Source organism: Salmo salar, chromosome ssa02 (assembly GCF_905237065.1).
Source record: "Salmo salar chromosome ssa02, Ssal_v3.1, whole genome shotgun sequence".
Taxonomy (NCBI): Eukaryota; Metazoa; Chordata; class Actinopteri; order Salmoniformes; family Salmonidae; genus Salmo; species Salmo salar.
Window position 1 is genome coordinate 81,247,454 of NC_059443.1, and position 24,370 is coordinate 81,271,823.

Genomic DNA, 24,370 nt, shown 5'->3' on the forward strand with positions numbered 1-24,370 from the left:
AACTGAATTATTCCACTGTTCTGTCGTTCGCTACATACTTCAGTCTGAGACTGACGTCATTGAAGTCGATAGTGGTGACGTCTAAATGAGGGGTGTTGTACAAAACAAAGTAATCAGCGATTGGTTCATCCCCAACCAATCAGAGTAGCAACTCCAATGACGAACCGTCACTCCAAAAGTAGCGGACCAATGGAGACTCATTGTCTACGCCTCCCTCTAAACCCCGCCCTTCACGGAAAAATAATGCCAAACCTGATTTTGACGAAACTTGGGTGAATGATGCGTCTTGCCATGGAGATCTGGCATTTACAATATTACACCAATTGGCCAGATGGTGGCGCTATAACAAGAGATTGAAAGGCCATGCTCCATTCACCCCGTTTTACTCAAAGTCATGAAATTCGGTACATAGGTCCCTCTCCTCACAAGGAACCAATTTGCCCCATGGTCGTCACCAGTTACCACAGCCACAAAGTCAGAAGGCCCGCCTCCTCGACCAATCAGATGAGTGTGTATGCTGACCAGCTTCATCAGTACCATGGGATCTTTAGAGACCACAGAGTTGAGACACCTGTTTTAAAGTCCCATCTTCTTCCATTTTGTTGAGGAACATTCCATTGTTAGTTAGTAATTGAACACAAGTCAAATTATATTAATGTTGTAAATATGTATGGTATAAATTACAGTGATCTGTCTTTGCAATTACAGTCTTCTTGTAAATTTCGGCCTCATATTTCCTTTGTCTTTTGTTTGTCTGTCTTTACCCTTGGTGACATTCATACATCTTTGTGCCAACAACTTGAAATGGAACCCCATTTAAATAGGAGCCTTTTCCTCTCCCAACTGTTTTCCTGTTAAAGGCTGGACATCTGGTGAAGGTCAACAACATGACATATTACTATTAGAATGAAAGGCTTGTATGGAAACTAACAACGTTTCTCTATCCAGTAGAATAACTCCTCTGAGCTTGGAATGGAATCCCTGATGCCAGCTAGCGAGCTCATTTTAGATGAGGCTATTAACAGTTAGCTACTAGGCATCTGAAAGAAGAGCATACTACTTACCCTTTTGACCAAAATAATGTCATTTTCTGATGAATGTTAGGGACATTGGTCCTTTCTCAATGTTATGAATGTTAGTCACATTGGTCCTTTCTCAATGTTATGAATGTTAGTCACATTGGTCCTTTCTCAATGTTATGAATGTTAGGGACATTGGTCCTTTCTCAATGTTATGGATGTTAGTGACATTGGTCCTTTCTCAATGTTATGGATGTTAGTGACATTGGTCCTTTCTCAATGTTATGAATGTTAGGGACATTGGTCCTTTCTCAATGTTATGGATGTTAGTGACATTGGTCCTTTCTCAATGTTATGGATGTTAGTGACATTGGTCCTTTCTCAATGTTATGGATGTTAGTGACATTGGTCCTTTCTCAATGTTATGGATGTTAGTGACATTGGTCCTTTCTCAATGTTATGGATGTTAGTGACATTGGTCCTTTCTCAATGTTATGAATGTTAGGGACATTGGTCCTTTCTCAATGTTATGGATGTTAGTGACATTGGTCCTTTCTCAATGTTATGGATGTTAGTGACATTGGTCCTTTCTCAATGTTATGGATGTTAGGGACATTGGTCCTTTCTCAATGTTATGGATGTTAGTGACATTGGTCCTTTCTCAATGTTATGGATGTTAGGGACATTGCCAATTCTTCTTCCTGAATGTATTTAGATATTTGGTTCTCAAACTTGAACTCGAGATACAGAGCATTCAGAAAGCATTCAGACTGCTTGACTTTTTCCACATTTTGTTACGTTACAGCCTTGTTCTAAAATTGATTAAACTTTTTTCCCCCGTCATCAATATACACACAATACCCGATAATGACAAAGCAAAAACAGGTTGTTTGAAATGATCAAATTTATAAAATAAAAATACATATGACATTTACATATAAATTCAGACTCAGTACTTTGTTGAAGCACCTTGGGCAGCAACTACAGCCTTGAGTCTTCTTGGGTATGACGCTACAAGCTTGGATAACCTATATTTGGGGAGTTTCTCTCATTGTTCTCTGCAGATCCTCTCAAGCTCTGTCAGGTTGGATGGGGAGCGTCGCTGCACTGCTATTTTCAGGTCTCTCCAGAGATGTTCAATCGGGTTCAAGTCCGGGCTCTGTCTGGGTCACTCAATGACATTCAGAGACTTGTCCCGAAGCCACTCCTGCATTGTCTTGGCTGTGTGCTTAGGGTTGTTCTGTTGGAAGGTGAACCTTCGCCCCAGTCTGAGGTCCTGAGCGCTCTGGAGCAGGTTTTCATCAAGAATCTCTGTACTTTTCTCAGTTCATCTTTCCCTCGATCACCTCCCTGACCAAGGCCCTTCTCCCCTGATTGCTCAGTTTGGCCGGGCGGCCAACTCTAGGAAGAGTCTTGGTGGTACCAAACGTCTTCCATTTAAGAATGATGGAGGCCACTGTGTTCCTGGGGACCTTCAATGCTGCAGACATGTTTTGGTACCCTTCCCTAGATCTGTGCCTCAACACAATCCTGTCTCAGAGCTCTACGTTCAACCTCATGGCTTGGTTTTTGCTCTGACATGCACTGTCAACGGTGGGACCTTATATATAAAATCATGTCCAACCAATTGAATTTACCACAGCTGGACTCCCAATGAAGTTGGAGAAACATCTCAAGGATGGTCAACGGAAACAGAATGCACCGGAGGTCATTCTCGAGACTCATAGCAAAGGGTCTGAACACTTAAACAAGGAATTTCATTTTTTGCAAACATTTCAAAAAATCTGTTTTCGCTTTGTCATTATGGGGTATTGTGTGTAGATTGATGAACATTTTTATATATTTAATCAATTTTAGAATAAGGCTGTAATGTCACAAAATATGGAAAAGGCAAGGGGTCTGAATGCTTTCCGAATGTAATTTAAAAAAATGTATTTCACGCAAATCGGAATACACTCCTCATCTGATTGGTCAAGTAGGCGGACCTTCTGACTTTGTGGCTGTGGTAACTTTTGAATTTTGTGGAAAACACTGAAAACTCTACTCTTCTGGCACCGAATGATCAATCTGCACCAAACTTGATATGTGGCATCTATGGCCAAAGGTCTCTAAACACCCATGTGGACTGTCACCATAAAGGCATATAAATCATTCAAGGATATTCGTATTGTAACAACATTTGGTACACATGTTGCAAACACTGTCAAGACTCAATATATGCAAGAACATTCATATCTACCACACGGTGGTGATCTGTTTGACTCGGAGTGGTGAAATTTGTCACACATGCTCAGGGATATGAGTCTAGTATCTGACACCACTGGCCCAACTTTGACAAAACCTGGGTGAATGATGAGTCTTTCCATTGATCCGGTATTTGCTAAATTACACTGATTGGCCAAAGGGGGCGCTGCATCATTCGTGCGGGTCAACATGTTTACTGTTGTTATTTTTCTATTCAGTTCAAATCGCCATAAATTTAGCGTCTGAACTGTGCATAAGGCAATTTCATATTAATACAAGTAGACTAACAGATAATATTAAAATGAACAGACTAGGTCTTTACTCCTCCTGCATGGTGTAACAATACATAGATGTATATAATGAACGTCCACTAGTAGCTAACACAGTTAAAAACTATGAATATTTTTTTAATCCAGAAAAATATGTTGCATTTCTCAAATCGTTTTTGCAATCATCAACAGTGTTTTCTCTGACATGGTGGAATAATGGGACTCTCAAGACAACTGGGAACTCTGGAAAAAAAACATGGTCAAATCATGACGTCAGTGATCTTCAGGTTGGAAAGTCGGGGGTCTATACACACACGTTCACATGGATTTTGTGTTGTAGATATGTGGTAGTAGAGTAGAGGCCTGAGGGCACACTCTTAATATGTTGTGAAATCTGTTTTTAATGTATTGTAATGTTTAACTGCCTTAATTTTGCTGGACCCCAGGGAGAGTAGGGGGATCCATAATAAATACAAACACAAAGGCTTGTGCAAGGCTACTTACTTACTTATATAATAATTGACATTTTGCAATAGAAAATCATGATGAACAACATGAGGGTTTATACTTGTATCAAATCAATAAAAGCTTATAATCAAAACCAAATAGAAATTAAAATATTTAATCTGGTATTAGACATGATCATGTCTCAAAATGAAGAAACAACAACAAAAGTAAACTTATTTTGGTTTCATATATACAATTTGATTGCATGAGGATTAAACAAAAACACATTCTCAGTCAAAAACACAAGTCAGAACAAAGCCTCTCTATTCTCTCATGTGATTTCAGGTCCTCTGACTGGGAAAATGTCTTTCCACAATGAGAGCAGTGGTATATCTTCTCCTCCTGTGTATGTATTCTTTCATGCTTATTCAGGTGCCTTAACCAATTAAATCTCTTTCCACACTGGGAGCAATGATAGGGCTTATCCTCTCCTGTGTGTATCCTGTCATGCATATTCAGGGCTTCTAACTGGGTAAAACTCATTCCACACAGGGAACATTGATAGAGCTTTTCCTTTTTTTGTGTGTGTATTCGCTCGTGCGTTTTCAGGGTCCCTAACCACCTAAAACTCTTTCCACAATGGGAACAGGGGTAAGACATCTCTCGTGTGTGTGTTTTCTCATGGTGTTTCTGGTTCCCTAGCACCCGAAAACTCTTTCCACAGTAGGAACAGTGGTAAGGCTTCTCACCTGTGTGTATTCTCTCATGCGTTTTCAGGTTGTCTAACCATGAAAAAGTAATTCCACATTTGGAGCAGTGATAAGGCTTCTCTCCAGAGTGTATTCGCTTATGACTTTTCAGGCTCCCTAACTGACTAAAACTATTTCCACACTGGAAACAGTGGTAAGGCTTCTCTCCAGAGTGTATTCGCTTATGACTTTTCAGGCTCCCTAACTGACTAAAACTCTTTCCACACTGGGAACAGTGGTAAGGCTTTTCTCCTGTGTGTGTTCTCTCATGTAATTTCAGGTGTTGTGATCGGATAAAACTTTTTCCACACTGGGAGCAGTGATGTCGTCTCGCTGGTTTGGACGTCTCTGAGTCTGGTTCCCCTGAAGGACTCTCCCCGCTGTCAGAGTGAGAGTCTGGTCGCTCTCCTGCTAAAGACAAAGTATTTAATTAAATACTAAACAGAGACCTGAATGAAACCTCCATGTGATAAACTATCTTCCTATGTGGTTTAATGGGTGATAGGTAGCCTAGCAGTTAAGAGCAATTAAAAAACTATTTAACCAATCTTAGAATAAGGCAGTAACGTAACAGAATTTGGAAAAAGTCAACGGGTCTGAATACTTTCCCGAATGCACTGTATATCTGGCCTTGTGTATTGGGTTATTGTCCTGCTGAAAGGTGAATTTGTCTCCCAGTTTTCCTCTAGGATTTTTCCTGTGCTTGGCGCTATTTTTTTTTTTAACTCCCTAGTCCTTGCAGGTGACAAGCATACCCATAACATATGAAAAGTGGTACTCGTCAAGGCATCTCAAGGTATAGGGCAAATACCATTTAAGGAGTATTTCTGTCTGTAGTAAAAGCCCTTTTGTGGGGAAAAAATCATTCTGATTGGCTGGGCAGGCCTGGCTCCCAAGTGGGTGGGCAAATGCCTTCCCAGGCCCACCCATGGCTGCGCCCCTGCCCAGTCATGTAAAATCTATAGATTAGGGCCTAATTAATTTATTTCAATTGACTGATTTCCTTATATGAACTGTAACTCAGTAAAATGGTTGACATTGTTGCATGTTGCGTTTCTATTTTTGGTCAGTATATATTAACTCACAGAAGCCCCCTGTAAACCAATTGGAATAGTTACAGTTTGGAACACAGATCTTAAAGACCACAAACAAACTTGGATCTATTGGCTAGCTAACAAGGTAGAACAGTTGAATTGTTTGAACAGCATGCTAGCCTGTCCACTTTGTTCAGATGTTGAAATCAGTGGCCTACTTTATTTCTCAGAATGAGAACGAGTTGCAAATAACTTATATAAATTGTGTTTTATGATTATTGCACATTTATAAAACACAGACTAGACAGCTAGTATAAGTCGGTCCTCGATTCAACCAACTCATCAAATTAAATCTTATTTGTCACATGCGCCGAATACAACAGGTGTAGATATTACAGTGAAATGCTTACTTACAAAATCCTTAACCAACAATGTAGTTAAGAAAAATAAGTGTTGAGTAAAAAATATAAGTAAAAAATTACAAATAATGAAAGAGCAGCAGAAAAAATAACAATAGTGAGGCTATATACAGGGGGTACCGGTACAGAGACAATGTGCGGGGGACAGGTTAGTCGAGATAATTGAGGTAATATGTACATGCAGGTAGAGAAAGTAACTACCGTAATTTCCGGACTATTAAGCGCACCCACTGAAGCCGCACCCACTGAATTAAATATATATATTTTTTTTAACATAAATAAGCCGCACATGTCTATAAGCCGCAGGTGCCTACCGGTACATTGAAACAAATTAACTTTACACAGGCTTTAACGAAACACGGCTTGTAACAAAAATAAATAGGCTTTAACGAAACACGGCTTGTAACAAAAAATAAAAATTAGCAGTAAGCTTTAGTTGTCTTTTTGCACTGAGTCAATTCCTCACGCTGCTGTTTCCAACGTCTTGTCATCGACTCATTAAGACCAAGCTCCCGTGCAGCAGCTCTATTTCCTTTTCCAACAGCCAGATCAATCGCCTTCAACTTGAAAGCTGCATCATATGCATTTCTCCATGTCTTTGCCATGATGAGGGTGACAAAATGACTACTGTAATCAGAATGATGGGAAGTTTGAGAGCGCTCGATTTAATCTAAACAGTAAACAAAAAAGTTGTTTGACCTTAACCCGTTCGGCAAAAAAAAAAACGGGAAAAATCCATATATTAGCCGCGTCATTGTTTAAGTGGCGAGGTTCAAAGCTGGGAAAAAAGTTACGGCTTATAGTCCGTAGCCATTTGATTAGCTGTTCAGGAGTCTTATCGCTTGGGGATGGAAGCTGTTTAGAAGCCTTTTGGACCTAGACTTGGCGCTCTGGTACCGCTTGCCGTGCGAGAGTAGAGAGAACAGTCAATGACTAGGGTGGCTGGAGTCTCTGACAATTTTTAGGGCCTTCCTCTGACACAGCCTGGTATAGAGGTCCTGGATGGCAGGAAGCGTGGCCCCAGTGATGTACTGGGCCGTACGCACTACCCTCTGTAGTACCTTGCGGTCGGAGGCCGAGCAGTTGCCATACCAGGCAGTACCAGGCATACTCTCGATGGTGCAGCTGGAGAACTTTTTGAGGATCTGAGAACCCATGTGGGGGAATAGGCTTTGTTGTGCCCTCTTCACGACTGTCTTGGTGTGTTTGGACCATGATAGTTTGTTGGTGATGTGGACACCAAGGAACTTGAAGCTCTCAACCTGCTCCACTACAGCCCCGTCGATGAGAATGTGGGTGTGCTCGGTCCTCCTTTGCCTGTAGTCTACAATCATCTCCTTTGTCTTGATCACGTTGAGGGAGAGGTTGTTATCCTGGCACCACACTGCCAGGTCTCTGACCACCTCCCTATAGGCTGTCTCATCGTTGTTGGTGATCAGGCCTACCGCTGTTGTGTCGTCGGAAAACTTAATGATGGTGTTGGAGTCATGCCTGGCCGTGCAGTCATGAGTGAACAGGGAGCACAGGAGGGGAGTGAGCATGCACCCCTGAGGGGCCCCCGTGTTGAGGATCAGCATGGCGGATATGTTGTTACCTACCCTTACCACCTGGGGGCGGCCCGTCAGGAAGTCCAGGATCCAGTTGCAAAGGGAGGTGTTTAGTCCCAGGGTCCTTAGCTTAGTGATGAGCTTTGAGGGCACTATGGTGTTGAACGCTGAGCTGTAGTCAATGAATAGCATTCTCACATACAATAGGTGTTCCTTTTGTCCAGGTGGGAAAGGGCAGTGTGGAATGCATTAGAGATTGCATCATCTGTGGGTCTGTTGGGGCTGTATGCAAATTGGAGTGGGTGTAGGGTTTCTGGGATAATGGTGTTGATGTGAGCCATTACCAGCCTTTCAAAGCACTTCATGGCTACAGACGTGAGTGCTAAGGGTCGGTAGTCATTTAGGCAGGTTACCATAGGCGTCTGCTTGAAACAAGTTGGTATTAGAGACTCAGTCAGGGAGAGGTTGAAAATCTCAGTGAAGACACTTGCCAGTTGGTAAGCGCATGCTCGGAGTACACATCCTGGTAATCCGTCTGGCCCTGGGGCCTTGTGAATGTTGACCTGTTTAACCTCTCTGGGCTAGGCGGGACGAATTCGTCCCACCTACGTAACAGCCACTTGCAGCCTGTGGCGCGATTTTCAAAACCTTCAAAATCCTATTACTTCAATTTCTCAAACATGACTATTTTACAGCTATTTAAAGACAAGACTCTCGTTAATCTAACCACACTGTCCGATTTCAAAAAGGCTTTACAACGAAAGCAAAACGATCACGCAGTCGTCTGGAACAGCTGGTGCTCTCATACATGCTTCAGTGTTGCTTGCCTCGAAGCAAGCACAGAAGTAATTTAGCTCGCCTGGTAGGCTTGTGTCACTGGGCAGCTCGCGGCTGGGCTACCCTTTGTAGTCTGTAATAGTTTGCAAGCCCTGCCACATCCGATGATCGTTGGAGCCGGTGTAGTACGATTCAATCTTTGTCCTGTATTGATGCTTGGCCTGTTTGATGATTCATTGGAGGGCATAGCGGGATTTTTTATAAACTTCCAGGTTAGAGTCCCACTCCTTGAAAGCGGCAGCTCTACCCTTTATCTCAGTACGGATGTTGCCTGTACCAATACAAGGGTTAGAAAAATTGGTGGCCATCCGAGCAAATTTGAGGATTTTTGAGCCTGACAACGAGCCATCCTCAACAAGGTTGGAATGTGACAGTGAAGATGAGGCCTCAGAGTCTGATGTTCAAGAGGTGGACATTGAGGAGTTCCAGGGAGAAGACATGGAAGCCTGAGAGGAAGACAACCAAAGCTTTAGTTTCTAGACTATCATTTTACAGATGAAGTCAGAAGTTTACATACACCTTAGCCAAATACATTTAAACTCAGTTTTTCACAATTCCTGACATTTAATCTGAGTAAAAAGTCCCTGTCTTAGGTCAGTTAGGATCACCACTTTATTTTAAGAATGTGAAATGTCAGAATAATAGTTTAGAGAATTATTTATTTCAGCATTTATTTATTTCATCACATTCCCAGTGGGTCAGAAGTTTGCATACACTCAATTAGTATTTGGTAGCATTGCCTATAAATTGTTTAACTTGGGTCAAACGTTTCGGGTAGCCTTCCACAATAAGTTGGGTGAATTTTGGCCCATTCCTCCTGACAGAGCTGGTGTAACTGAGTCAGGTTTGTAGGCATCCTTGCTCTCACACGCTTTTTCAGTTCTGCCCACACATTTTCTATAGGATTGAGGTCAGGGCTTTGTGATGGCCACTCCAATACCTTGACTTTGTTGTCCTTAAGCCATTTTGACACAACTTTTGAAGTATGCTTGGGGTCATTGTCCATTTGGAAGACCCATTTGTGACAAAGGTTTAACTTCCTGACTGATGTCTTGTGATGCTGCTTCAATATATCCACATAATCTTCCTGCCTCCTGATGCCATCTATTTTGTGAAGTGAACCAGTCCCTCCTGCAGCAAAGCACCCCCACAACATGATGCTGCCACCATCGTGCTTCACGGTTGGGATGGTGTTCTTTGGCTTGCAAGCCGCCCCCTTTTTCCTCCAAACATAATGATGGTCATTATGGCCAAACAGTTCTATTTTTGTTTCATCAGACCAGAGGACATTTCTCCAAAAAGTACAATCTTTGTCCCCATGTGCAGTTGCAAACCGTAGTCTGGCTTTTTTATGGCGGCTTTGGAGCAGTGGCTTCTTCCTTTCTGAGCGGCCTTTACTGTGGATATAGATACTATTGTAACTGTTTCCTCCAGCATCTTCACAAGGTCCTTTGCTGTTGTTCTGGGATTGATTTGCACTTTTCGCACCAAAGTACGTTCATCTCTCGGAGACAGAACGCTTCTCCTTCCTGAGCGGTATGATGGCTGCGTGGTCCCATGGTGTTTATACTTGCCTACTATTGTTTGTACAGATTAATGTGGTACCTTCGGGCGTTTGGAAATTGCTCCCAAGGATTAACCAGACTTGTGGAGGTCTACAATTTTTTCTCTGAGGTCTTGGCTGATTTCTTTTGATGTTCCCATGATGTCAAGCAAAGAGGCACTGAGTTTGAAGGTAGGCCTTGAAATACATCCACATGTACACCTCCAATTGACACAAATGATGTCAATTAGCCTAACAGAAGCTTCTAAAGCCATGACATCATTTCTGGAATTTTCCAAGCTGTTTAAAGGCACAGTCAACTTAGTGTATGTAAACTTCTGACCCACTGGAATTGTGATACAGTGAGTTATAAGGGAAATAATCTGTCTGTAAACAATTGTTGGAAAAATGACTTGGGTCATGAACAAAGTAGATGTTCTAACCAACATGCCAAAACAATAGTTTGTTAACAAGAAATTTGTGGAGTGGTTGAAAAACAAGTTTTAATGACTCCAACCTAAGTGTATGTAAACTTCCGACTTCAACTGTATGTTGAAAACGTTTTTGGGAAACGCGATGGATCATTGGGGATCATTCAATATTCGCTTTCTTTTGTTGTTCAGTGAAATCATCCCATGTGAAGAGTCAACTCATTTAATTAAAGTTAAATTCGTAACTAAATTGTTTTTTAAATTTCTATTGGAAGGAATTAATCATTTGCAATTATGTCTACTTATGTTTATGTTTCTGTCTCCATATGATATAGTAAAAGGTTTCTGTTTGTCTCCATATGATATGGTAAAAGGTTTCTGTTTCTGTCTCCATATGATATGGTAAAAGGTTTCTGTTTCTGTCTCCATATGGTAAATATATCCAATGCAAAAAAACATGCCATTAATATTAATTTGCATATATTTCCGTTAATTCCCATATACAGTGGGGGGAAAAAAGTATTTGATCCCCTGCTGATTTTGTACGTTTGCCCACTGACAAAGAAATGATCAGTCTATCATTTTAATGGTAGGTTTATTTGAACAGTGAGAGACAGAATAACAACAAAAATATCCAGAAAAACGCACGTCAAAAATATTATAAATTGATTTGCATTTTAATGAGGGAAATAAGTATTTGACCCCCTCTCAATCAGAAAGATTTCTGGCTCCCAGGTGTCTTTTATACAGGTAATGAGCTGAGATTAGGAGCACACTCTTAAAGGGAGTGCTCCTAACCGCAGCTTGTTACCTGTATAAAAGACACCTGTCCACAGAAGCAATCAATCAATCAATCAGATTCCAAACTCTCCACCATGGCCAAGACCAAGGAGCTCTCCAAGGATGTCAGGGACAAGATTGTAGACCCACACAAGGCTGGAATGGGCTACAAGACCATCTCCATGCAGCTTGGTGAGAAGGTGACAACATTTGGTGCGATTATTCGCAAATGGAAGAAACACAAAAGAACTGTCAGTATCCCTCGGCCTGGGGCTCCATGCAAGATCTCACCTCGTGGAGTTGCAATGATCATGAGAACGGTGAGGAATCAGCCCAGAACTACATGGGAGGATCTTGTCAATGATCTCAAGGCAGCTGGGACCATAGTCACCAAGAAAACAATTGGTAACACACTACACTGTGAAGGACTGAAATCCTGCAGCGCCCTCAAGGTCCCCTTGCTCAAGAAAGCACATATACATGCCTGTCTGAAGTTTGCCAATGAACATCTGAATGATTCAGAAGACAACTGGGTGAAAGTGTTGTGGTCAGATGAGACCAAAAAAGAGCTCTTTGGCATCAACTCAACTCGCCGTGTTTGGAGGAGGAATGCTGCCTATGACCCCAAGAACACCATCCCCACCATCAAACATGTAGCTGGAAACATTATGCTTTGTGGGTGTTTTTCTGCTAAGGGGACAGGACAACTTCACAGCATCAAAGGGACGATGGACGGGGCCATGTACCGTCAAATCTTGGGTGAGAACCTCCTTCCCTCAGCCAGGGCATTGAAAATGGGTTGTGGATGGGTATTCCAGCATGACAATGACCCAAAACACACAGCCAAGGCAACAAAGGAGTGGCTCCAGAAGAAGCACATTAAGGTCCTGGAGTGGCCTAGCCAGTCTCCAGACCTTAATCCCATAGATAATCTGTGGAGGGAGCTGAAGGTTCGAGTTGCCGAACGTAGGCCTCGCAACCTTAATGACTTGGAGAAGATCTGCAAAGAGGAGTGGGACAAAATCCCTCCTGAGATGTGTGCAAACCTGGTGGCCAACTACAAGAAACGTCTGACCTCTGATTGCCAACAAGAGTTTTGCCACCAAGTACTAAGTCATGTTTTGCAGAGGGGTCAAATACTTATTTCCCTTATTAAAATGCAAATCATTTTATAACATTTTTGACATGCACTTTTCTGGATTTTTTTGTTGTTATTCTGTCTCTCACTGTTCATATAAACCTACCATTAAAATTATACACTGATAATTTCTTTGTCAGTGGGCAAATGTACAAAATCAGCAGGGCATCAAATACTTTTTTCCCCCACTGTATTTCCACCACTGAATATTCCCCAATATGCAACCCTACTTGTGTCCATGATAATAATAAATATACACTATATTATTTATATATATATATTTATATACATACAGCAGTACGTGGCCACCCATTCAAATTAGTGGATTCAAATACACTGCTCAAAAAAATAAAGGGAACACTTAAACAACACAATGTAACTCCAAGTCAATCAGATTTCTGTGAAATCAAACTGTCCACTTAGGAAGCAACACTGATTGACAATAAATTTCACATGCTGTTATGCAAATGGTATAGACAACAGGTGGAAATTATAGGCAATTAGCAAGACCCCCAATAAAGGAGTGGTTCTGCAGGTGGTGACCACAGACCACTTGTCAGTTCCTATGCTTCCTGGCTGATGTTTTGGTCACTTTTGAATGCTGGCGGTGCTTTCACTCTAGTGGTAGCATGAGACGGAGTCTACAACCCACACAAGTGGCTCAGGTAGTGCAGCTCATCCAGGATGGCACATCAATGCGAGCTGTGGCAAGAAGGTTTGCTGTGTCTGTCAGCGTAGTGTCCAGAGCATGGAGGCACTACCAGGAGACAGGCCAGTACATCAGGAGACGTGGAGGAGGCCGTAGGAGGGAAACAACCCAGCAACAGGACCGCTACCTCCGCCTTTGTGCAAGGAGGAGCAGGAGGAGCACTGCCAGAGCCCTGCAAAATGACCTCCAGCAGGCCACAAATGTGCATGTGTCTGCTCAAACGGTCAGAAACAGACTCCATAAGGGTGGTATGAGGGCCCGACGTCCACAGGTGGGGGTTGTGCTTACAGCCCAACACCGTGCAGGACGTTTGGCATTTGCCAGAGAACACCAAGATTGGCAAATTCGCCACTGGCGCCCTGTGTTCTTCACAGATGAAAGCAGGTTCACACTGAGCACATGTGACAGACGTGACAGAGTCTGGAGACGCCGTGGAGAACGTTATGCTGCATGCAACATCCTCCAGCATGACCGGTTTGGCGGTGGGTCAGTCATGGTGTGGGGTGGCATTTCTTTGGGGGGGCCGCACAGCCCTCCATGTGCTCGCCAGAGGTAGCCTGACTGCCATTAGGTACCGAGATGAGATCCTCAGACCCCTTATGAGACCAGATACTGGTGCGGTTGGCCCTGGGTTCCTCCTAATGCTAGACCTCATGTGGCTGGAGTGTGTCAGCAGTTCCTGCAAGAGGAAGGCATTGATGCTATGGACTGGCCCGCCCGTTCCCCAGACCTGAATCCAATTGAGCACATCTGGGACATCATGTCTCGCTCCATCCACCAACGCCACGTTGCACCACAGACTGTCCAGGAGTTGGCGGATGCTTTAGTCCAGGTCTGGGAGAAGATCCCTCAGGAGACCATCCGCCACCTCATCAGGAGCATGCCCAGGCATTGTAGGGAGGTCATACAGGCACGTGGAGGCCACACACACTACTGAGCCTCATTTTGACTTGTTTTAAAGACATTACATCAAAGTTGGATCAGCCTGTAGTGTGGTTTTCCACTTTAATTTTGAGTGTGACTCCAAATCCAGACCTCCATGGGTTGATAAATTGGATTTCCATTGATTATTTTTGTGTGATTTTGTTGTCAGCACATTCAACTATGTAAAGAAAAAAGTATTTAATAAGATTATTTCATTCATTCAGATCTAGGATGTGTTATTTTAGTGTTCCCTTTATTTTTTTGAGCAGTGTATATTATAGTACTATAGGTCCAGGCTGAAAGAGACAGCAGCATGTAGTATTATACATCCTCCCTTGTGGACATGTAATGATCAAAACACTTCAAGTTTTCAAGTTGATAGAGAGAAGACAAGTTATTACAGTTTAATTGAAGACAATTATTTTTATTTTTAACAAAGATGGCATTTTATTTAATCTTTTGAGATATTGTTTATTTGTTGTTTATCTTTACTCAAACGTACTAGAGACAGACATGATTTGAGTTACTGGTTAATGGACTTTGAGTTTGGCGTCGATCAGATGTTTGGTTCATGAGAAGATATGGCAGAGGTCATAGGTTCATGAGGCAAATACGTTCACTATGATGAGAAACACTTGTACCAAGGTTCTAGGTTGTACGTCAAACAGGGTGGCGGGCTGAACCTTCTACTTTGAATGCTTCTTACAGTGCCACCTATGGGCCAATCTGTGACTTTTTGGTGTCTGAGTAGTAGTGCTGACATACAGTACTTCAATATTGTCGAAGAATAATATTTTCAAACAATCGGGCATTGAGATATTTGCAACAAGTGCGAAATAATAATAATAATAAAGAAAAAATATTTAGTTTGTTTTATTTCACCTTTATTTTAGTGGGGAGTCCCATTGAGATACAGATCTATTAGAAGGGAGCCCTGCTTCACTGCTACTTATCACCACTAACAGTAGAGCTTCAAATCTAATCTGTTACAAGGGATCCCTGCTTCACTGCTACTTATCACCACTCACAGTAAAGCTTCAAATCTAATCTATTACAAGGGAGCCCTGCTTCACTGCTACTTATCACCACTCACAGTAAAGCTTCAAATCTAATCTATTACAAGGGAGCCCTGCTTCACTGCTACTTATCACCACTAACATCAGAGCTTCACATCTATTCTTGTTTCATGGAATGTCATGGTTACAGGCTGAGCAGAGCTCTATAATAATAGATAATGTCATGTTTACAGTCTGATCAGAGCTCTATAATAATAGATAATGTCATGTTTATAGGCTGAGCAGAGCTCTATAATAACAGATAATGTTATGGTTACAGGCTGAGCAGAGCTCTATAATAATAGATAATGTGATGTTTTTAGGCTGAGCAAAGCTCTATAATAATAGATCATGTCATGTTTACAGGCTGAGCAGAGCTCTATAACAATAGATAATGCCATGTCTTTAGGCTGAGCAGAGCTCTATAATAATAGATAATACCATGTCTTTAGGCGGAGCAAAGCTCTATAATAATAGATCATGTCATATTTATAGGCTGAGCAAAGCTCTATAATAATAGATAATGTCATGTTTTTAGGCTGAGCAGAGCTCTATAATAATAGATAATGCCATGTCTTTAGGCTGAGCAAAGCTCTAGAATAATAGATCATGTCATGTTTACAGGCTGAGCAGAGCTCTATAACAATAGATAATGTCATGTTTATAGGCACAGCAGAGCTCTATAATAATAGATAATGTCATGGTTAGAGGCTGAGCAGAGCTCTATAATAATAGATGTCATGGTTACAGGCCGAGAAGAGCCCTATAATAATAGATAATGTCATGTTTATAGGCTGAGCAGAGCTCTATAATAACAGATACTGTCATGGTTACAGGCCGAGAAGAGCTCTATAATAATAGATAATGTCATGGTTACAGGCCGAGAAGAGCTCTATAATAATAGATACTGTCATGGTTACAGGCTGAGCAGAGCTCTATAATAATAGATAATGTCATGTTTATAGGCTGAGCAGAGCTCTATAATAACAGATACTGTCATGGTTACAGGCTGAGCAGAGCTCTATAATAATAGATAATGTCATGGTTACAGGCCGAGAAGAGCTCTATAATAATAGATAATGTCATGTTTACAGGCTGAGCAGAGCTTTATAATAATACATAATGTCATGTTTATAGGCTGAGCAGAGCTCTATAATAATAGATAATGTCATGTTTATAGGCTGAGCAGAGCTCTATAATAATAGATAATGTCATGTTTACAGACTGAGCAGAGCTCTATAATAATAGATAATGTCATGTTTACAGGCTGTCCAGAGCTCTATAACAATAGATCATGTCATGTTACAGGCTGAGCAGAGCTCTATAATAATAGATAATGTCATGTTTATAGGCTGAGCAGAGCTCTATAATAGATAATGTCATGTTTATTGCCTGAGCAGGGTTCTATAATAATATACCTTACGAAAATATAAACAACACGTAAAGTGTTGGCCCCATATTTCATGAGCTGAAATAAAAGATCCCAGAAAAAGCTTATTTCTGCATCTTTCTCTGGAGCGCACGGGGCAAGAGGAGTGGCTCGCTCATTACAGCAGCAGGCCCCGGTGAAACAGGGGCAGGGCACACACACTTTCACTACAGGAATCATGAGGATAATGCACTTTACTGTTTGACCAAATCATTGTTTTAGCCAACCCAAAAACGTTTTGAGTGAGGTGACAATGTAGAAAGTGTTCTTTCTACGTTTAGTCACCCTTTCCATTGCATTCGGTCCATGATCTTGGCTGTCTAACTGACGACAGAGTCAAACGTAGGTCTCTTTGCTGATGCTGCGGTTGACTTTGAATGTGAGTTTGTGTATACTTAGCTCAGCCTATCAGAAAACTGAGCCAGCTCATCTAGGTAGGGGGGCTGGCCCATCTAGGTAGGGGGGTAGGCCATTGCCCACTGATCAGCCAAAGGCTCATTATAGATTAGTATAACAGAGAAAATAGCTCTCACTTGACAAAATATATATATTTTCCACCATAATTGCTCTTGGATCACTAAGATTCAGATCTGTATTTATCTATTTCATAATAATTATGTTATTTTTATGTAGACATTTGGATAAAGAACAAAATGCACAATCAATCATATTAAGACAACATTACGTAGTATCCGTTTTACTGAGACTAATATTTCCTAAATATTGGTGCATTACGGTACCATCTTGGTAGGGGGGCCGGCTGTTACCCACTGATCAGAGATTCAGTAACCCAATACTTCATCAAACTGTACTGATCTCTATCAGAGATTCAGTAACCCAATACATCATCAGACTGTACTGATCTCTATCAGAGATTCAGTAACCCAATACATCATCAAACTGTACTGATCTCTATCAGAGATTCAGTAACCCAATACATCATCAAACTGTACTGATCTCTATCAGAGATTCAGTAACCCAATACATCATCAGACTGTACTGATCTCTATCAGAGATTCAGTAACCCAATACATCATCAGACTGTACTGATCTCTACTAGAGATTCAGTAACCCAATACATCGTCAAACTGTACTGATCTCTATTAGAGATTCAGTAACCCAATACATCATCAAACTGTACTGATCTCTATCAGAGATTCAGTAACCCAATACATCATCAGACTGTACTGATCTCTACTAGAGATTCAGTAACCCAATACATCGTCAAACTGTACTGATCTCTATCAGAGATTCAGTAACCCAATACATCATCAGACTGTACTGATCTCTACTAGAGATTCAGTAACCCAATACATCATCAAACTGTACTGATCTCTATCAGAGATTCAGTAACCCAATACATCATCAGACTGTACTGATCTCTATCAGAGATTCAGTAACCCAATACATCATCAAACTGTACTGATCTCTACTAGAGATTCAGTAACCCAATACATCATCAAACTGTACTGATCTCTACTAGAGATTCAGTAACCCAATACATCATCAAACTGTACTGATCTCTATCAGGTCTTTACAGGAAATATCAGTGTTTTAAGACATGGATAAGTGTGGTTCAAATCAAATGAAACTTTATTTATTACATGCGCTGAAAACAACAAGTGTAGACCTTACCATGAAAGTACAAGCCTTTAACCAACAGTTCAGTTCCAGAAGAGTTAAGAAAATATTTACCAAATAAACTAAAGTCAAAAATAATAAAAAGTAACACAATAAAGTAACAATAACGAGGCTATATACAGGGGGTACCGGTACCGAGTCAATGTGGAGGCTATATACAGGGGGTACCGGTACAGAGTCAATGTGGAGGCTATATACAGGGGGTACCGGTACAGAGTCAATGTGGAGGCTATATACAGGAGGTACTAGTACAGAGTCAAAGTGGAGGCTATATACAGGCGGTTCCGGTACAGGGGGTTCCGGTACAGAGTCAATGTGGAGGCTACCCGGGTTTGTGGAGACTGTGACTACCCGGGTTTGGAGCGGGTAGTCGCACTTCGCTTCGCTCCACAGGTAATATTACATTTCATTACAACGGTTGATTTGTTTGATCTGAGCAATTTTTCTTAGCTAGCTACATAGCCGTCTTTGTATCATAGTTAATTGTGTAGTTTAGAGTAATTATCGAGGTTAGCTAGCCAGCCAGCTGTTTTCGTCCTCCTAACTTAGTCAACACTGCTAGCTAGCCAACTAGCCAACTTCTTCCGACTAGCAGCACTGTAGAAACTATTACATTACAACGGAACGACTTGATTAGTGTAGTGTTAGCTAGCTACATAGTTGTCTTTTCTGTCTTTGTATCTAAGATAATTGTGTAGTTTAGAGTAATTATCGAGGTTAGCTAGCCAGCCGCGACGCAACGCCGTTGTCCAGACTCCAGACTTAGTCAACACACCTAGTCATCATCAAACCCACTGCTAGCTAGCCAACCTTTACTGACTAGCAGCACTGTAGAAACTAATACATTACAACGGAACGATTTGACTAGTGCAGTGTTAGCTAGCTACATTGTTGTCTTTGTCATAGTTTGATAATTGTGTAGTTTAGAGTAATTATCGAGGTTAGCTAGCCAGCTATTTTCGTCCCCCGCGAACGCCATTTTTCCAAACCTAGCCAACTATTACCGACGAGCAGCATTGTAGAAACTAAATACATTACAAAGGAACGTCTTGATTAGTGCTATGTTAGCTAGCTACATAGTTGCTTTTGTATCATGATAAGGTGTAGTACTGAAACTATCGAGGTTACCTAGCCAGCTACACGTTCAAACAAAGTCAACAACACAGCCACTACTAGCTAGCCTACTTCACCAGCCAGCTGTACTGAATCATCTTTGTCATTTTAGTCAACAAAATTTTTGCAATGTAAGTTTAACTTTCTGAACATTCGAGATGTGTAGTCCACTTGTCATTCCAATCTCCTTTCCATTAGCGTAGCCTCTTAACTATGTGTCTGTCTATCCCTGTTCTCTCCCCTCTGCACAGGCCACACAAACGCTTCACACCGCGTGGCCGCTGCCACTCTAACCTGGTGGTCCCAGCGCGCAAGACCCACGTGGAGTTCCAGGTCTCCGGCAGCCTCTGGAACTGCCGGTCTGCGGCCAACAAGGCAGAGTTAATCTCAGCCTATGCTACTCTCCAGTCCCTCGACTTCTTGCCACTGACAGAAACATGGATTACCACAGATAACACTGCTACTCCTACTGCTCTCTCCTCGTCTGCCCACGTGTTCTCGCATACCCCGAGAGCATCTGGCCAGCGGGGTGGTGGCACTGGAATCATCATCTCTCCCAAGTGGACATTCTCTCTTTCTCCCCTGACCCATCTGTCTATCTCCTCATTTGAATTCCATGCTGTCACAGTTACCAGCCCTTTCAAGCTTAACATCCTTATCATTTATCGCCCTCCAGGTTCCCTTGGAGAGTTCATCAATGAGCTTGACGTCTTGATAAGTTCCTTTCCTGAGGAAGGCTCACCTCTCACAGTTCTGGGTGACTTTAACCTCCCCACGTCTACCTTTGACTCATTCCTCTCTGCCTCCTTCTTTCCACTCCTCTCCTCTTTTGACCTCACCCTCTCACCTTCCCCCCCTACTCACAAGGCAGGCAATACGCTTGACCTCATCTTTACTAGATGCTGTTCGTCCACTAATCTCATTGCAACTCCCCTCCAAGTCTCCGACCACTACCTTGTATCCTTTTCCCTCTCGCTCTCATCCAACACTTCTCACTCTGCCCCTACTCGGATGGTATTGCGCCGTCCCAACCTTCGCTCTCTCTCTCCCGCTACTCTCTCCTCTTCCATCCTATCATCTCTTCCCTCTGCTCAAACCTTCTCCAACCTATCTCCTGATTCTGCCTCCTCAACCCTCCTCTCCTCCCTTTCTGCATCCTTTGATTCTCTATGTCCCCTATCCTCCAGGCCGGCTCGGTCCTCCCCTCCTGCCCCGTGGCTCGACGACTCATTGCGAGCTCACAGAACAGGGCTCCGGGCAGCCGAGCGGAAATGGAGGAAAACTCGCCTCCCTGCGGACCTGGCATCCTTTCACTCCCTCCTCTCTACATTTTCCTCTTCTGTCTCTGCTGCTAAAGCCACTTTCCACCACTCTAAATTCCAAGCATCTGCCTCTAACCCTAGGAAGCTCTTTGCCACCTTCTCCTCACTCCTGAATCCTCCTCCCCCTCCCTCCTCCCTCTCTGCGGATGACTTCATCAACCATTTTGAAAAGAAGGTCGACGACATCCGATCCTCGTTTGCTAAGTCAAACGACACCGCTGGTCCTGCTCACACTGCCCTACCCTGTGCTTTGACCTCTTTCTCCCCTCTCTCTCCAGATGAAATCTCGCGTCTTGTGACGGCCGGCCGCCCAACAACCTGCCCGCTTGACCCTATCCCCTCCTCTCTTCTCCAGACCATTTCCGGAGACCTTATCCCTTACCTCACCTCGCTCATCAACTCATCCTTGACCGCTGGCTACGTCCCTTCCGTCTTCAAGAGAGCGAGAGTTGCACCCCTTCTGAAAAAAACCTACACTCGATCCCTCCGATGTCAACAACTACAGACCAGTATCCCTTCTTTCTTTTCTCTCCAAAACTCTTGAAAGTGCCGTCCTTGGCCAGCTCTCCTGCTATCTCTCTCAGAATGACCTTCTTGATCCAAATCAGTCAGGTTTCAAGACTGGTCATTCAACTGAGACTGCTCTTCTCTGTGTCACGGAGGCTCGCCGCACTGCTAAAGCTAACTCTCTCTCCTCTGCTCTCATCCTTCTAGACCTATCTGCTGCCTTTGATACTGTGAACCATCAGATCCTCCTCTCCACCCTCTCCGAGTTGGGCATCTCCGGCGGGGCCCACGCTTGGATTGCGTCCTACCTGACAGGTCGCTCCTACCAGGTGGTGTGGCGAGAATACAGAGTCAATGGTACAGAGTCAATGTGGAGTCTATATACAGAGGGTACCGGTACAGAGTCAATGTGGAGGCTATATACAGAGGGTACCAGTACAGAGTCAATGTGGAGCCTATATACAGGGGGTACCGGTACAGAGTCAATGTGGAGGCTATATACAGGGGGTACCAGTACAGTGTCAATGTGGAGGCTATATACAGGGGGTACCAGTACAGTGTCAATGTGAAGGCTATATACAGGGGTACCAGTACAGAGTCAATGTGGAGGCTATATACAGGGGGTACCGGTACAGAGTCAATGTGGAGGCTATATACAGGGGGTACCAGTACAGTGTCAATGTGGAGGCTATATACAGGGGGTACCGGTACAGAGTCAGTATGCGGGGGTACAGGTTAGAGGTAATTTGTACATGTAGGTAGGGGTGAAGTGACTATGCATAGATAATAAACAGCGAGTATGTAAATAGTCCGGTGGCCATTTGATTACCGTAGTTGTTGTCTTATGGCTTGGGGGTACAAGCTGTTAAGGAGCCTTTCGGTCCTAGGCGTTCCGGTATTTTAGATTTATTTCTAAATTGAGTGGGATTCTATGAAAAAAATGGCATAACATGATATGCCTTTTAAGTATCTAAATATGTGGGATATGGACCAACAACTGGGATATCTAACAACACTATAGGTAGGTGTTATAACAGGTGGGATATCTAACAACACTATAGGTAGGTGTTATAACAGGTGGGATATCTAACAACACTATAGGTAGGTGTTATAACATGTGGGATATCTAACAGCACTATAGGTAGGTGTTATAACAGGTGGGATATCTAACAACACTACAGGTAGGTGTTATAACAGGTGGGATATCTAACAACACTATAGGTAGGTGTTATAACAGGTGGGATATCTAACAACACTATAGGTAGGTGTTATAACAGGTGGGATATCTAACAACACTATAGGTAGGTGTTATAACAGGTGGGATATCTAACAACACTATAGGTAGGTGTTATAACAGGTGGGATATCTAACAACACTATAGGTAGGTGTTATAACAGGTGGGATATCTAACAACACTATAGGTAGGTGTTATAACAGGTGGGATATCTAACACTATAGGTAGGTGTTATAACAGGTGGGATATCTAACAACACTATAGGTAGGTGAAAGCAGTGGTCCTAGTAAATAATGAAAGTTACCAGCATAGCACACCCACTGACGATACATTAGAATTAGCTTATTATCATTACTGAAATGAAGGTTCTCATTACCGAAACGGGCCTAAAAATGATGCGGTAATGAGAAATGTGTGTTTTGGTAATGAGAGGCCCTTAGCTTCATCTGGAAGTAATAGGAGACAGACATTATGAGTTAGCAAACTGTTGACCACATCACTAAAGCCCATTCATGTCTCCATGTTGGTAAGGTAATGGGTCTCTAAGTGTTTACCACATCACTAAAGCCCATTCATGTCTCCATGTTGGTAAGGTAATGGGTATCTTAAGTTTTTCCCAATTTTAGTTTTTTTGTCATTTCGGTAATGTCAAGGTCAAGTGTCGTAAAGGGGGTGTGTGAGAATAAGATCCTCATTCTGAACGCATATAAGTGAAAAAAGTTAACAAACTTGGGCTCATCTAAAGGCTACTCCACTAGATGATGCATCATGGGTGAATAAACTTTATTATAAACAAATATTGGAGTTTTTACAGCAACTTGAACAAGTGTTACCGGTAATGAGAAATATGTCCACAGACACTTTTCATGAGAATCACCTCTTTCACCACATGGTTTAGAAACCTAATTCCAACTGTCCATTATTCCTTTCATGGAAAGGCATGTTGAACACTCTTTAGATATATATATTTTTTTTTTTACAAATCACTTAATTTCAATAGCTCATTCACAATGTGACCGAGAAACCTAAAACCAACTCAGCATCGTTCACAGGGTAGGTTTTCCCATAGGATTGTTCACCCTATGGTTTTCCAATAAAGCACTTACACGTTTTAAAATAAATATTTGAACCTTTTAAATTTCAGTAGCCGGTTTTCAAACATGTGACCTAGCAATCTTCAAGGACTGCAGAGCTTGTGCCCCAGTTTTTAAGAACCGTACTTACTGGTGTAACTCAGATCTCCCGTCTCCTCTTCCTCCTCCTCTTTCAACGTGAAAGTAATCTGCCCCTCTTCCTCTCCTTCCTCCTCTTCTTTCAACGTGAAAGTAATCTGCCCCTCTTCCTCCACTCCTTCCTCCTCTTTCACTGTAACAGCCTCTTCTTTCACAGTAACATCCTCCTCCTCTTTCACTCTGAAACCTTTTTTCTCTTCTTCTTTCACTGTAACAGCCTCACCCTCTACTTCTTGTTTAACTGTAACAGCCTCTTCTTCTTTCTCCGTCCAGCAGACCTTTTCTTTAGCAGGAGTGGAGTAGCTTAGTAAAGTCATGGCCGGGGATGTTAACTAGCTAGCTACTTAGCATTAGCGATTAGCCTAGTGCAAAGCTAATTTGGCAAGCCAGCTACCTGACAAACAACGTAAATATTATATTAAATGGACCAACAAGTTGACAACATAATTGTGTTTAAAACACAGTGACTATTGTACATCAAAATATTTAATGTTTTCGGCCCCGGAGGTGGCTGACTAACTGTTGTTACAGTTGAAGAAGTGTCCGGTCCACTACATTAGACGTCACACTAGCGGTATCGCCTGAAATATGCACATCGCCATCTGCTGATTGGAGTGGGTAACGCAGTTGCAGATTATTTTTGGGGGGCAAACATTTGTTTAATAGAAGTGTAATATTATATGTAAACGTACAAAGTGAAGCGTGTGTTGATGGATTAGTGCAGATTTTTTAAATAATCAAATCAAA

At 42.3% G+C, this 24,370-nt stretch overlaps 1 protein-coding gene and 1 long non-coding RNA gene across 4 annotated transcripts in view; one reads left to right on the forward strand and one right to left on the reverse strand.

The window, feature by feature from the left end:
- LOC123736718 (uncharacterized) overlaps positions 1 to 22,894 on the forward strand; it is a 29,981-nt gene extending 7,087 nt beyond the window's left edge. Inside the window, exons 2-3 of one of the 2 annotated variants that reach the window (XR_006766389.1) lie at positions 22,179 to 22,594; positions 22,632 to 22,894. This is a non-coding gene — a long non-coding RNA (uncharacterized lncRNA). The remainder of the gene's footprint in view (positions 1 to 22,178; positions 22,595 to 22,631) is intronic. The other variant, XR_006766388.1, reaches the window with a different exon arrangement.
- On the reverse strand, positions 4,139 to 24,370 carry LOC106594966 (zinc finger protein 664-like). 2 transcript variants are annotated; one of them, XM_014186356.2, is made up of 2 exons: positions 23,616 to 24,370; positions 4,139 to 5,139 (listed from the first exon to the last, which is right to left on the reverse strand). In XM_014186356.2, the coding sequence occupies exons 1-2, from the start codon at positions 23,938 to 23,940 to the stop codon at positions 4,274 to 4,276; spliced, it is 1,191 nt and encodes a 396-aa protein (XP_014041831.1). In that variant the 5' UTR covers positions 23,941 to 24,370; the 3' UTR covers positions 4,139 to 4,273. The 2 variants fall into 2 exon arrangements, with proteins under 2 accessions (XP_014041831.1, XP_014041836.1); XM_014186361.2 differs by having other exon boundaries at positions 4,139 to 5,136; positions 23,616 to 24,368.